The sequence below is a fragment of the Melanaphis sacchari genome, unplaced genomic scaffold, assembly GCF_002803265.2.
Source record: "Melanaphis sacchari strain LSU unplaced genomic scaffold, SCAv2.0 Contig174_pilon_pilon, whole genome shotgun sequence".
NCBI classification, from domain to species: domain Eukaryota; kingdom Metazoa; phylum Arthropoda; class Insecta; order Hemiptera; family Aphididae; genus Melanaphis; species Melanaphis sacchari.
The window spans coordinates 145,502-161,307 of NW_020270814.1; the positions used below are offsets into that span (position 1 = coordinate 145,502).

A 15,806-nucleotide genomic window follows, 5' to 3' on the forward strand; every position below is an offset into this window, starting at 1 on the left:
CAATAAACTGCAATATTATAATAAATAGCACGACGAGTAACGCATGAGTATAATGAGACACACACACACACATACACGTGTGAGAGATGATACCTCGCGGGTGTGTTGGTGGACGGTGTGACCCATTGAACGTACCACCCCCCATCACCGCAACGTATTGGCTACCACTACAATATTATTATGCTATAATATTATGGGTACATGTGCGTATTACATATAACAACAACACTACCGTCCCCTCATCAATGGTCGTCCCCGTGAGGTGGCGGCCGTACGAATTTCGTGTTTACACTCATCGCTGCGCGCCAAAATCGGCAACGCAGCCGGTTGCCGCGTTGCCGCTCTTGTCGCGGCGGCGGACGACACAAAAACGTTTTTATCACAATAATAATAATATGCTATACGTATATATAAATCCGGTGCGCGCGTGCGGGTGCGCGTGAGTGTTATACTCCTGTGCGCGCGCGCGCCCTACGACTAGTTGGCGTACGTGCCAGGTGTGTGTGTGTGTGTGTGTGTGTGTGTGTGCGCGCTGGAGTCGTGTTTTTGTTGCGGAGTCGTGGTCGTCGCGGAGGATCAGCAGCGTTGTCGTCGTCACTCGTCTGCAGTCGCCGTGTGGTGTGTGGCTGAACGTGATTATTGGGGAAAAAAAAAATTAACATACACACGCGCGTCACTCGCACTAGTCTGTAATTCTCGCCGCGCAATACGAAAACCCACTGTTTTAGTAAATATTAAATAATTTTTTTTAATTCGTACGACACTCGCATACATATACACACATCGTTTCAGACGAGCAAACAAATCGTTAAACGTCTTTTCCAAAAATACGTTCGTGGTATAAACTGTATAGATCTTTGTACCAGGTTGTACGATTTTAAATGTAATGTTTATGTGATAATATTATAGTATTTCGATTACATCGGACTCGAACCGCGGCGGTTAGGATAAGGAGAAGAAGAAGAAGAAGAAGAATAACCGAAAGTAAATAAACACGATACACTCGTGTACGGGGGACACGAAACACGATGCGCGTTTACCACTACCATATCAATTGTAATAGCGGTACCAGCACGTCTAGCAGCAGCATAAGCAGCACGGCGGTGGTCGAATCGGTCGTCTCCCGGACCGTCGTTGTCGCTGCTGCCGCCGACGACGTCGCCGCTGCCTCACGTTCGTCCGAATCGCACTAACCCTAGAGGTATAAATATAAGTTATTTTGTAATTCTAATACGTCTACGTATACGATATATTCAATTATCACGCTATAATGTATAATATACCGTGTGCGCGACGTTCGGTTGTCTCTCGTGTTGTGTGTGTACGTCGACGTGTGGTTGAGTGCTCTCTGCGCAGGGCTCGAGATCTTAGCGCACCGCACGTGGATGGAACAATGTTTTGTTTGGTTCTTCGAAGTCTTGACGACAACAAACCAAAAAATGAACCACACGTATAACGTATACTTATCTGCTCGATTAATAGAACTCAGAACTTGTATTCTAGTAGCAGTTCTTTAGTCCTTTAGATATTTCAAGTGATTTTTCATTAGACATTTTTTTTTTTATTTGGCTACCATTCTTTTTAATTAAGATCTTTCTATTTTTTTTTTTTTTTTAGTAATTTGTAGTTTTAGTACTGTCTACAGTCTACTGACTGTAGTAGTAGATAGGTTCATTGTCACGTCTCGTTGAGTTAAAAAAAATATACATATTATACATGTGTAAAACTATTATTTATTTGCTAATCTAACGTCTCGTCCCTATTGCTTGTTTAGTCAATTGACCATGCTGGACGACTAGGTATTAATCTCACCACAGTACCATGTCTTCGAATGGGTTGGATGTAAAGAAACGCAAACTGCTGAACAATGAAGAAGCTATTCTTGAGTCGAGCACTAAAAAGTATGTACCTTATTGTATTAATTGTTTTATGTAGTTTCTGAAATTATATATTTTACCTGTTATGTATGTTTGATTCAATTTGTTTTATAATTCAATGTTATTTATTGTTTTATCGTTATCACAAACAATTTTATTACTTATTAAAATTCTGTGTTTATATGATACCTTTTATAATACTATATCAAATAAATTTGTTTTTGAATAGGTCATTAAAAGTTATTTGTAACGTAAAACTATCGCTATCATTAATCAAATATTTTATTATTTATTTTTAATACCATCAAAAATTATGTTTTTACAAGATCATGTCTCTTTTAGAAAATACTAGAGGCTCAGACAAACAGAACGCGATCTTAAATTGATTTTATTTATATTAAAAACGTTTATAATTTTCTTTGATACAATAGTTATGATTTTTTAAAAAGCACTAGTACAGGCCACTTTTGTGTTCACTTTTACTTATGACGATTAAATATTTTGATTGTTATTAAATATTTAATAGTTAATCTAAACCTTGTAACAAGGCCATGTATGAATTATTGTAGAATCAAGGTACAAGCGCAGCGTAAATTTGCCCAAAATGCTGTGATACCCACCAGCACTGCACAAAAACCTATTCAGACTCCAGTGGTGTCTAATAATGTGACAAAACCACCAATTAAGCGGCCAAATACTGAAGACTTTCTTACCTTCCTTTGTTTTAGAGGTAATTTAATTGTATTTAAAATTTTAATTTTAATAACTTATTATTGATTATTTTGACTAGGTACAAGTTTATTACCTCCACGACTAGATTTCTTCAATAAACCCCAACGCTCTCTATCGGCACAAGAGATTGCTGCTGGAAAAGTATTTAAATTATAAATTATGATTTTTCATAGTATGATACTAACTTTAATTTTGTTTTGTATTTATAGAAAAGAAGAAAAAGCACTCCTATACTGCCAGTAACTAATGCGAATAATCCTTATAATGTAAATAGTGTAAATAATGAATCAGTTGAACGGAAAAATATTAATCAGTTATCACAAACCAAGTTTCCATTATCTAAACTAGGACAAAAAGGTAAAATTAATATAATTTTTATATCCTTAAACATTTATATATATCTAATTTTGTTATTTAGTCATGGGTCGAAAGTTGGTAAGATCCAGTTCAAGGTATACTGTTAGACAAGAAGCTCTCACATTACGTCAATTAGCCCTTCGTCATGTTCCAAAAATAAAAAAATCCACCTCAAAAGTTATTAAGTAAGAAAATTTTACTATTTGTAGATTATTTAATATGTATTAAACTGATTGTTTTGTTATAATTGTATTTTAGACCTTTAGTTAAAGAAAATATTAAAAAAAAAACTGAGAAAAATGGAAAACAAGTATCATTAGATGGTAAGCAAATACAGAAGTTGAAGGGCCGTATAACTCGATCAAATTCTTTACCAAGTATATTTTGTCCTGCGGTAAATCAACTTCGAGGTAAAAAATTTGAGTAATGCACTGTTGTTCATGTGACTTAGTTCAACAAATATTTAAATATTTTAGATGATAAAGGGAAATGGTGTAAAGGGAGTTGTAGTAAACCTTCTTCAAAAGCATCTGATGATTCTAAAGATGTTGAAGAAGAAAGACCTTCGAGAAAAAAGACTGCATCAAAAAATTTAGATCATAGAAGTAATAGTCTAGGTAACATGAAACGAAAGACTAGTATTGTTAAATGTAAAGTGGCAAATAAAAATAACAGAAAAACTAGAAGTTTAGCGAGTAAATCTAAGAGCAGCGACCAAGATAATTATGTTGTTCCTGATAAGAAGGGTGATAAGAATTTGAAGACTGTATCTAAGAGTAATAAAGCAAACAGTTTAATTGAAACAAAACCAACAGTAGACGTGAAAAGAAAGACATCTTCTGTGGATAATATGAAAATAACTCGTGAGAGTAAAGATATAATTAGGTATGTTTGATGTATTGTAGTTCGTAAGAAATTTCAAAAAAAAAGTTTCTTATTCACATTTAATAAAAAAAAAAAAATTGTATATATTTTATATTAAATTATTTTTGCTGTAGTTCAACTCGTTTAAGGCCTCCTAGAAGAACTAAAGAAGCTGCTACTTTATTTATGGAAATGTTACGAAAAGATATGCGGTGCCCAGATGAGCAAGAAGAAGATGATACATCATCTGTTGAGAGTTTTCCTGAGCTTCCCAATACACGAATAAATGGTAATTTGTTTTATTTACTCTATTTCCAAATAAGTTTAATTTTATGCATACTTTTATCATGTTTAACTTTCTTTAAAGTGGTCACTTTTTAACTTGTAAATTTTCAAGATTATGTATGTATGACTGTCAAACATAAGTGATGCATTTTTAATTTATTATTAATTTAACCGTGAGAATATATTGACTATGATTTTAAACTAAAGAAGCTGATATGACATCCTCGGGTGAATTGCTAATTATATTTTTATTAATTCCTCTGTATGTACAACTTATGTATTTATAGAAATAAGTTTACATCAATATGTTGTTATAAACTTATAACTATAATATTTATTCTATTATATAATTTAAATATATTATTCTTACTAAAAATATTATCTAATTAAGAATTATGAGATATTAATAAAGTTCCTTTATCATTAATTAGGTTCATTTGCATATTGAGTTATAAATAATAAGTTTGTTAGTTTTTTGATAGTTGATATGTAAGTATGGATTTTGAAAATTTACTTCTATCAATAGAAACATAACGTTTATGTTTCATGTCTATCTGTATGCAAAAATTTTATTTAATAGTCAATTATACATTACTTGAATAATATATAGTTAATTATTTAGGTTTTTTCTTGTATTCATATTTATTGCGGTAATGTTATAAACCATAATTCTTATAAATATTAATACAATATAATCAAAAAAATACATTTTTCAGAACAACGTGAACGTGAGTTGAAAGTGTTTTCCAAGCAAAACAAAATGGAAAAACATCAAGAAGAACAAAAGTTATCTGAAAAAAAGGATGATAAATCATTGTCTGATAGTAAAAAGACAAAATTAGTTAATAAAAAGAAGGCAGAAAAGTTGAAAAAAAAAATTGAGGTGAATAATACTCTGGAAAAGAAAAAGATAAAAGAAGTTATAGAGTCAATTGACTTTACTGAAAATAGTGGAATAGCGTCATTTAAAAGAAATCTGAGGCCCCGACGCTCTTCTACCATGTTAGATGATTATATCATGACTGATTCAGATGAGGACGACATGAAATGTAAACCTATTATAGAGGTGACAAAATGTGAAGCTCCTAAACTGTCGAACAAAATGACAATTGTGGCAGGGAACTCAAAATCTCAAAAGTGTAAGTTAAGTACTGACGAATCTGTTAAAAAAAATCTTAAAATTAATAAGACTGACTTAAAACCGAAAAAAGATTTGAATAAAGATTCCGAAGTTAAAAAAAGTCTTTCTGAAACTAAGTCAAAAAGTAATTTATTAAAACGTGACAAAGAGCTAGAAATCAAGATTAATAAAAATGCTGCTGTCGATAAACAAAATGAAAAATTGTCAAAAAATAAGACTGAAACTGTAGAAATTACAAAAGAACCAAAAACTATCGGCAGTGGTTCAAAAAGTGCTGGAAAAAAAGTGTTACTTCCTAAGCAGCAGTCGACAAAAAACAATAACACTTTAAACAAGAAAAAATCTAATTTAGATTTGTATAATAATAATAACAATAAAAAAAAACGATCAACATCATCATCGTCTGTGACGTCTTCATCGTCTTCCATGTTTAGCATTATTACTAGTCAAACAAAAGAAGAGCTTTTGGAACGTATGGCTGAAAATTTTGATGTCACACCTACTGCTTGTGAAAGTACTGATAAAACAACACTTACAACCATAGCAGAAAGCATCAACAGCACAACTATGAAAAAAAATACTCCAAGCAACGCAAAGGAAAAATGTGTGGAAAACAGTGTGGTAGAAAAAAATGTGCCGAGTAGCAGTATTGTGGTGGAAAGAAAAACATCTAACGAAGTGAATTCAGTGAAGAACAAACAAGAGTTAGAAAACGTTTCAAAAGCAGAAAACTTAGTTGCAGTGCCAAAAGAAGAAAATGTTATTGTGACCTCTGAAAAAGTAGAAAACGTGGTTATGGTTGTCAACAAGGTAGAGAAAACAGAGTCGACGGTAGTGTCATTAAACAAAGCAGAAAAAGTAGAAAACATGGTATTTCAGACCATAGCTAAAGACTTATTCTTGGGACAGCAAAAAGAGATCAAGATAACTATACCTGAATATTTCTCCGGTAAAAACTTCCAGTTGGACAACAGGTTTAAACAAGACGATGGGCTTTCTGTGTTATCCGAAATTTGTAGCGCCCTGCCCAGATTTAATGAACCTTTCGAGTCTAGTGGACAGTTGTTGAACAAAATGCCGGCACCCGGGGAGAGCAGTTTTGTGAAGTATGTCCCACCAACAACCAGCGAAGATGAAAAACCTTCGGTGCCGATATCAACGCCGCCTCCTTCGTTTGAAAGCCGTACTGTCAAAATCGTAAATTTGGCGCGTGGCAACAGCTCGTCCGGAACAAACGACAAAAATGATTTGACTGCATCTTGGAAACGGGCATTCAAAAACGTCAAATTGCCGAAAAATGGAATTGCCTCAGCCGCCGTTTCGGTCGGAAGCAACTTGATTGCTTGGACGAAAAAGAAACAAAACGATAATCAAACACCACCTTTAAAGGTATACCCTGATATAGATAGTGGCACAAAAGAAATAATTTCCAATAGTAATTCGATGAAAAACACTCTCCAGTCATCATTGGTAAATGATACCACGGAAAATAAATCTGAACCTTTAACCAAATACCAAAAGACTTGTTGCGGTGAGACAAAAACCATGGAAATGGAAGGCAAGAAGACGGTATCTACAACGGCCACCAACAATGCATCCTATCTAGCCAAGACGACCATATTAAACAGTACTAAGTACGATTTGAAATTTGAAAAACGTTCCTCGTCAGCTACAACAGCGACCACTGCAGCGCCCATCAGCGTAGAAAAACAAGTCCGCAAAGACGTCGTGGGTGACGTGTCGTCTTCGGACGACCAGAGTCCGGAGAAGAAAATATTCCATCAGCGGCGACTGTCTACTACCCAGTCGTGTAGCGGAAATAGTTCCGACGCCTTTTCGCCTGATAACGAGACGAGTGTTTACGCTTTCCAGCCTGATTTACCGGTAGCCAGCACTCCTTTTCGTCGGAATAAACCACAGTCGCCTGCCAAGTCCAGGACGGTTTCGCCCAACACATCAATCGCTGTAAGTAAACGATATTTGTGAAAATAAAACCAGTAAAAGCTTTTTTGTATAGGAGATGTTAAATATACCTCACCATTGACTAGTTATGTAATGTATGTATTACATTTTAATTTAATGATAAATCATTGTGTACAATTAAAAACTATTCTGAGCGGAGATAGATAGTGGTTGGGCTATATTTCATAGAATTTTTTGCCATTAGAATAATATTGTAGGTTTAAATATTTTATGCCAAAAATAAATTTCTTATAATATGATTTAATTTAATAATATTAGATCTTATTAACTTATAAGTCAATATTTATGTACCATTGTAGAATGATGTGATCAATAGTTTTATGGTACACACGAATGGTTTAAAACAAATCTAAATATTTTGAACATTTAATTGCATTCAAAAAGTATTAATTTATGTAGAAATGAACTTTTTTTTAACCTTCATAAAATTATTTTTTTAACTTACAAGTTATAACCAAATAAATAAAATTTTTATTTTGTATATTATTCTTACATTTATTTAATTTCATCAAAATTTAAACATGAAATGTCTTAAAAAAATATAGTCATTTATTATTTCTTGAAAGAACAACTTATGAAGAACCATATATTAAATTTTCAATGTTTATTACTCACAATAATGTTACTATACATACATCGAAGAAAGTTGAGAATTTCTAGTTTTTATATATATTTCACAAAAAACCTTTTTTTAAATTATTTGAACTGGGAAGTAAATACTAGTATGAATGTTTAATGAAAATTTCTCAATTTTTTTCTTTTGTTTATCCCGAGTATTTAAAAAAATCTTCATTATCGACCTTCCCAAAACACCATATGGATTCCATTTAATATTAGTAGGGTTAGGATGTTTATGACTTCCATATTTTATCTTTTAGTCGTGCACATTACAGACCCAGTAATAAATTTGTTTTGTATAACATAGAAGATAAATAAGCTAATACATTTAAATTTAACTTGCATATTTTGGGATTTTTATGAATAAATGCATATTTTATCAAAAAATAACTTTAATATAAACCTCGATATATCGTAATCGTAAACTCATATCAATCTATTATAAATAATTATCAGTATATTATCGCAAACGTATTTATAGTAAGTTCATTGTACTTGTGATATTTATAATACTTTTAATATTTTCATATTGTTAGATTATATACGAAAAATTAAAGTAGGTATCGTAGTAATGTATAAAACGTGTATACATGTATATTAATCTTGGTTTATATTATTAGCTTATCTTTATTACTTAATACTTACTTATCTTTACTATATAGTCCAGCGATTCTTAATCTTTTGTAGATTATAGACCCTCTTACCAATATTTTTTTCGAATACCTTTCTTTTACAATTGGTCACGTATTGACGTATGTCCTATGTTATGTGTTTGGCGTGCCTCAGACCTCTGATATGTGTATCGCGGATCCCCAGAAGGCCGCGGACCACAGGTTAAAAACCACTGCTATAGTCTATAACAGGCATGTCAAACTATTGAGTTTGATGATTGAGAATGTATGAAGTGGGTCAAATATATTGAATAGTATAGTTTACTATGTGGACCGCACATAAAAATTTAACAAAAAAATTAAATATTTATACAAATTTTTCAATTTTTTTCTTTACGTTTACGAACACAGCAGATAATAACTAAATTAAAAAAGTTAGCTTATCAGAAAATAAGACAGTATAATAAATAATAATTATGTATATCAAATAAACTATTCTCTAAGATTTCAAGATAGTTGTGACACAGCAATAATATTTTATTATTATTATTTTTTTTTTTTTTTGTCATTAATATTGGTAGCCGCGGGCCATAAAAAAATGAGTTGAGAGCCGCATGTGGCTCACCGGCCTCGTGTTTGACATGCCTGGTCTATAACTTAACGTTTTATTAATCATGTTTATGGCCCATAATCGCGATAGAGTGATGATGTCGATAAAATACAATAACTTACATTATAAAATTTTTTAGTTTAGTATATTGTGCGCCACGAGTACTGTGTAGTGTAGTGCAGTGTTTTCGAATTATTTTGGTATACCTACGCGTTTTATTCTCACTAAAAATGCCAAAAGTTCAATGTACTGTTCGATTACGAAAATTTGTTTTAATATTTCATTAAAATTTTAAAATCTCATATATTTGTAAATTTGTATTTAAGTTTAAAGTTATAAAAATAGTTATATATTAATTTAGAATACATTTCTGTCGAGTCATAAAATTTAAAAATGACATTTTTAATTTTTTTAATGGCATATTTTAGTTATTTTAAGGTCATTAAAATTCTATCCCTAGCTATCAGAAACCATTCTTGAAATTGAAGGTTAAACAATTTATATTATATAAAACGTGTATACTGTACACAGACACTAAAATTATTAAAAACATTGTAAAATCAATACATTCATTTTCCCCTCACTCAGAATCTAAAATAAGATTAGTAAAAAGAAAGTGAAAATTTAAATTATTTACCTATTTTATTCGTTTGGTATAGGTGAGCATTGAAAATGATTCTATGGAAGAAAAATCTCACCAGTCCACCGTATCATCAACGACAACAGACGTTGATAGTGAAGAAGGACGGCTTTTTTACATTCCGTTACCAGCTGGAGTTCGGGCACAGCCGATGATCCAAGGCGTCACGGTCAAGTTAGGCACAGAAGGACCACAGAAAAAATTAGTGATGAGTGCTAAGCTGGTAACCAAACCCCCTGCGTCTACAATACCAGTCAGGTGTGTACAGGGCTATGCAGAAGTCCATAAAAAATATATTTTAATTACTTATGATGTTTAATTATTGTGTTTGATTTTACTCCAAGTTTTATTATTATTTTTTGTTAATCATAATTTTTAACTTATCTATACACAGTTCCATATCGCCAAAACCTGAGAGGAAAATCAAACCACTGTGTACAAACAAAATTACCAACAGCACCACCCCCGTCGGCACTGTACAACCAACTACCAGAACTGTTCAGCCCCCAAAATGTACCCCTTCAACTTCCAAACAAGTGTTACCATTACCAACACAGCCGCAAATCCCAGAAACGAAAGACGACAAAAAACGTTTACAACAAATCACTACAACTACTAATTCTACTACTACTGCCATTACTTCTGCTAAGGAATCAAAAAAATCGTCCTCCGTATCCGCCACTGACAACAAGAAACAAAAAAAGTAGGTCATATTACAGGGACACATAGTTTTAATTTTATGTATAAATATATTAGTGTGCTAATCTGTTTTGAATTTCAAGGACTGAAAAACAAGTTAACAATAAGAGGAAGTCTAGCGAAAAAGTAGCTTCAAAAAAGAAATCAGCAAAAGAATATTCCGATATGTTGGATGCGCCAACGTTTTATCCGTCTGAAGAAGACTTTAAGGATCCTTTAGAATATTTTGAAATCATCAAACCTGTTGCTCAAAAATATGGTATATGCAGAGTCGTACCGCCACCTAGTTTTAAGGTCAGTATATTATATATTTATTATTTAATTTTATTAACTAAGTAACTAAGACACATATAAACATCGTATAATCATTATATCCATCGCTCCTCAATCTTAAACAAATAATTATATTTTGAATTTAAGTAACTAAACATAAAGTAATTATAAATTTTAATTATACAAATATTTTATTGCTATAATAATTACATAAAACCAATAAAAAAAATGTTCAAACACAGCCGGAATGCAAAGTCAGTGACGACATGCGTTTCACAGCATACAATCAGTATGTGCACAAGATGATGAACCGTTGGGGTCCAAACGTTCGTGAAATGATAGCCATTAAAAAGTATCTGGAAACACAGTCTATAGTCTTGTCCAACCCACCGCTCATTGGTGGCATGGAACTGGATTTACCCAAGCTGTACCACACGGTACAGGAGCTCGGCGGTCTCAAAGAAGTAATTGAGTTGGACAAGTGGTGTCGTGTTGCTGACTTGATGAAGATCCCGAAGAGTGCTCAAGATCGCGTTACTAAACTCGACGACATTTACTGCAAATATCTATTGCCGTACGACACACTCTCGCATGGTAAATCCATAATTAAGATATACTCAAAATGACTAGTTAAGTATATTCTTTGAAACAATTGTTGTTTTTTTTAATTTTTTAGACGAGCGGCAAAAATTAATCACAGAGGTGGATAAAGAGTGGAAACAGATTTGCAAAAAGGGTGATACTGATGATGAGCTGTATGAAGACGTTAATGATTGTATAGCAAAGGTATGATAACATTTAAATATTACTTAGAAAATCACAGGGCTGTGCATCTCTTCCCTCCACCTCTCCTAAACTCATACTAGCGTTTTTTGTCTCATTTTCTATTATATTTATCAGTGTCTTCTTCATTTTCCTCTCTCTAATTTTCTTTTTACATTTTAGTTTCCATAACTGCTTGCAGTATCTCCAAATCACCCTCTTCATAATCAATACCCTTAATAAGTAATAGACAATAATTTGACAAACAATATCAAATATTAAATAATATTTATGTTTAATATTTAAAATATGTTTGAATTATGTCCATAATGTTCATCATTTGTATATAAAGGGTCGAAGTATCGCATTGAGTGCATATTATCGGGTGGCACGTAATACTATCGCCATGTGGTTCAAGGAACAGCAACAACAACAACCGTCAGGCGGTCATTCGTCGTCTACGTCAGCTGCTGCAGCGGGGATAGTTCGGGCTGAAGATGTTGAGTCGCTTTACTGGAAAAATGTCCAGGAAAGGAAAAATCACATTTGCGTGCTGTCCGGGTCAATTGACTCAGGCGCAGAGGGCTATGGATTCCCGACAACTAAGACAGCCACTTTCACCAAACATCCATGGAATCTCAAGGTTCTCACCAACAACCCGGTGTCTGTCCTCAAGTCTCTAGGCCCAGTGATGGGCATGACTGTACCTACCATACACATGGGCATGGTATTCTCGGCATGTTGTTGGTACAAGGATCCGCACGGACTGCCATGGATAGAGTACTTGCATACCGGTGCTGATAAGGTGTGGTATGGCGTGCCATCTGACCAAAGTGACCGTTTTCGGGCAGCTATGAAGCGCCTACTGCCACGGGCTGTAGCTGAAGGTCAGAACCATCACTCATGGTTGGCTGCAGACAGTGGCATGGTGCCACCTAGCTGTTTGCTTGAGCATGGGGTCACGCTTACTCGAACTGTGCAGAACCCGGGCCAATTCCTCATTGTCATGCCTCGTGCTTACACATGCAATGTGTCCACTGGTTATGTTATATCCGAGAGCGTATACTTCACACAGCCTGGTTGGCTTGATGGTGCTGAAAAGATTTTCCAGGTATTTTTTTAGTTAGTTTTGTTTATTTTGCCACCAACATGATTTTCAATAAAATTATAAAGAAATAATCGTACCAAATTAATTTGATCACTGATATTAATAATAATATTTGCTCCTATTACTGAACCCAAACTTAACTGATTAATATTTTATGGTTTTAGGACTTGCAGAAAAACTGTGAACCGGCTGCCTTTTCATTCGAAAAGCTATTGATAAACATGTCCACAGATTCACGTACACCTCAAAACATACTAAAACAAGTAAGTCAACTCTTGTTTAGGATAATAATAAATTATTAATTGTTTCATGTTGTGATCTAGTGTTTTAAATTAGTTTTTGTTTTCAACTATTTGTTTTTATGTCTTCTTAATAGCTGCTAAACATGTTGAGCAACATGAGAGACTGTGAAGTGGCACTTCGAAGTCAGCTGGTTGAAGATTTAGGCCTAAAAGCTTCTGAACGCATTCGGCCCTCATCAACCAAATCAAATGAGCATGACGATGATTATGAGTGTGACGTGTGTCATTCAATTCTTTACATATCAATGGTAACATAAACTATTTAATTAAGTATTATTATATTTTGTAAAACTAATTATATATTTTTGGTAATTATAAATGTTAATATTGTTAATAGTAAACAATTTAAATCTTTGTAATAATTTTAATTCAATAGTGCCTCTAATTATTTTTAGAAATATTTTTAGTGTTTAGTTATACTGAAAACAGAAATTTTATAAATTTAAAATTTAATATTTAATGTTGTAAAAATACTTACACTCTGTTTATAATCTTTCAAAATTATTCTTAAAAAGCCTCATCTAACCATCTGTTTTAACTAATAGATTGAACAATAATAGTGGTTCTTAAATTACAGTCCACAACCACTAGGGGTCTGAGACATGAGTGTTTGGGATTTGCAAGAAATTTATCCATGGTTCTGGTTTGGACATATAACATAAGATACTTTGTAAAAAAAAAAGTTAGAAGAGGAGAAAGAATTTGATTTCTGAAAATTTTTCATTGGGGACTGATGTTCTACCAAAAAATCCTGAGTTATAACAAAAATATTAGAAATTGTAGTTTGATAAACTTATTATTAGTATTGTATAATTTGATTTTAAAAATGCTTATTTTTTTGTTTATTTGTGCAGGTGAACAATTCGCATGAAGACTGTGACTATTGTTTGAGACATGGCATTGAAATTTTATCGAAAAAACACAACCAACTTAAGTATTGCAAATTTTTATACACTTTTGACGAGGTGAGGAATAATATGGGAAACCTTTCTTTTTATAAATAGTGATGATTTCACAAAACCTTAAAACACACTTTAAAATAAGCACCTTTTTATATTACTTAGCTAGAATTTTTAAGATAAGTTATTTTAATTGTTTTTGTATTATTGTTTTTTTTGTGTGTTATTTGTGAATTAATCAATTTAAAATATTTTAAAATATATGTATAAATCTTATTGTATCACACAAAAAAACTATAGCCAATGTAATCAATACGATCAAAAACAAAATATTTGATGAAGTAGAAACGTTATTAATCATATCCTGTTAAGTATTAAATTTGTTTTTATTAACAAAATTAACCTACTCAAATTGTTTTAAAAATATATTATTTTAATACAATATAATTAAATAACAATTAAACTAATATAACAAAATTATTTATCTTTGACAACATAGCATATAAGTAACGTAATTTAACAGTGACACCAATCCTTGTGTCTGTGGCTTGATGTGGCGTTTTGGCTCCTGCCAGTTGCGGAATGTGACTGGGAGTAAGTAATGCCCACAGCTACTAGTTCTCGGATGGGTGACCTCCGGGCTCGTAGTGGTTAAAAATCTTGCTACTTATACACGTGTTTGCTATCAACCATAACAACCATAGCTCTCGTAAAAATAATCTACTTGTACCAACCTCACCACTTCTACCCACAGTTCATAACCCATACAACAGCTAATCACCTGGCTTAAGTTCAATAAAAAAAAATCTTTGTGTCTGCCTATTAAGCTATTCAATAGGGTGTTTAAACTGTGTAGGTAAGCAGGATCTTAATAAAAAAATATATTGTATAGTCTTATTATTTATAGTATTATCTATGCACTATTAAAAAATGAGTTTATTAGCATATGGTCCATTTTGATGGGTATAATATTATAGATGGGGCTTAGTTAACAGTATAATTTTTTTGTAACTCTGCCACTGTAACATTATAAACATTAATATTAGTATATATATAAAAAAAATACATTGTACTACTTCATAATTAATATGATTTATTTTTAATTTTTTTTTTTTATATTTCAGACTGATTTGGATATGATATTAGTAAAACTTCGTGAAAGGATTGATTCAAAAAAAAAGAAGACATCTGCCAAAAGTTGATGATGATTTCTAATTAGTTACAAACAATATACTTCTGTATATTTTGAATAACAAGCAAATTGAAAAAAAAATTAATTACTAACATTAATTGAATAAAACCAAAATTTCTTATAGTTCTTTTTCTAATGACATTATATCAAATTATGTCGCCGTTGAGTGTGTTCGATCATATTATTATTATACTCTTCCTAGAGAGTAAATTTTAAGACTTGATTTTTATTTTTTTATTTTCTCATATGTTCCAAAACATTTTGTGATTTAATTTTTTTTTTTTTTTTTTATCATTATTATTTATTATTACAATATTATTTTAATTTTTTACATTTGTACAAAAATTGTGTTCATGTGGTCTCAGAAATTTGTTAATTATCCGTTTAGCAAATTTTTGTACTTAATAGATTTAATAATAGTATTTTATCAAACTTATGTGTTGTGTTCTCGAATAGTTTTATTTGTGTACAATTAATTGTGTTGCAAAAGAAATGTTGACTGGTTACTCTTAAAATTCAATTATGTCTCAAGAGTCTAGTAAAAACAAAAACAAAATAATAATAAATGCAATTAGTTTTATTGAAAATTAAACTGTTTGCGTCTTGTCATCCTTTGTTAAACTTAAATTTTCCTTCATTCAGTTACATATGTTTCCTGCTGAATACAACAGTTCTTACTATTTTACGCATAATATAAATAAAATTCCTTTTCAAAAGAATATACTTAATTATCACTTTTGTTTTTTAAGTGATCAGTTGGTTCAGTAATTGTTAGTGAAGCATTAAATTACTATTAAATTATCTAAAGGAGAATAATATTTCCTTTTGGTCTATATCTGTAATAACATTTAAT

The 15,806-nt window shown here is 31.9% G+C and overlaps 1 protein-coding gene across 4 annotated transcripts; it reads left to right on the forward strand.

Annotated features, from left to right (window-relative positions):
• The first annotated feature begins 529 nt into the window (after nucleotides 1–529).
• On the forward strand, nucleotides 530–15,182 carry LOC112592430. Of its 4 annotated transcripts, none has more exons than XM_025336475.1 (21): nucleotides 530–847; nucleotides 910–1,201; nucleotides 1,775–1,901; nucleotides 2,447–2,607; nucleotides 2,668–2,750; nucleotides 2,819–2,966; nucleotides 3,028–3,151; nucleotides 3,225–3,376; nucleotides 3,443–3,851; nucleotides 3,965–4,119; nucleotides 4,832–7,221; nucleotides 9,738–9,976; nucleotides 10,113–10,421; nucleotides 10,501–10,711; nucleotides 10,933–11,284; nucleotides 11,367–11,476; nucleotides 11,805–12,563; nucleotides 12,725–12,823; nucleotides 12,937–13,110; nucleotides 13,717–13,827; nucleotides 14,886–15,182. In XM_025336475.1, exons 3-21 carry the CDS (start codon nucleotides 1,822–1,824, stop codon nucleotides 14,961–14,963), a joined length of 6,144 nt encoding a protein of 2,047 aa, XP_025192260.1. In that variant the 5' UTR covers nucleotides 530–847; nucleotides 910–1,201; nucleotides 1,775–1,821; the 3' UTR covers nucleotides 14,964–15,182. The 4 variants fall into 4 exon arrangements, with proteins under 4 accessions (XP_025192260.1, XP_025192259.1, XP_025192261.1 ...); XM_025336474.1 differs by having other exon boundaries at nucleotides 530–838; XM_025336476.1 differs by having other exon boundaries at nucleotides 530–835.
• The last annotated feature ends 624 nt before the right edge of the window (nucleotides 15,183–15,806 follow it).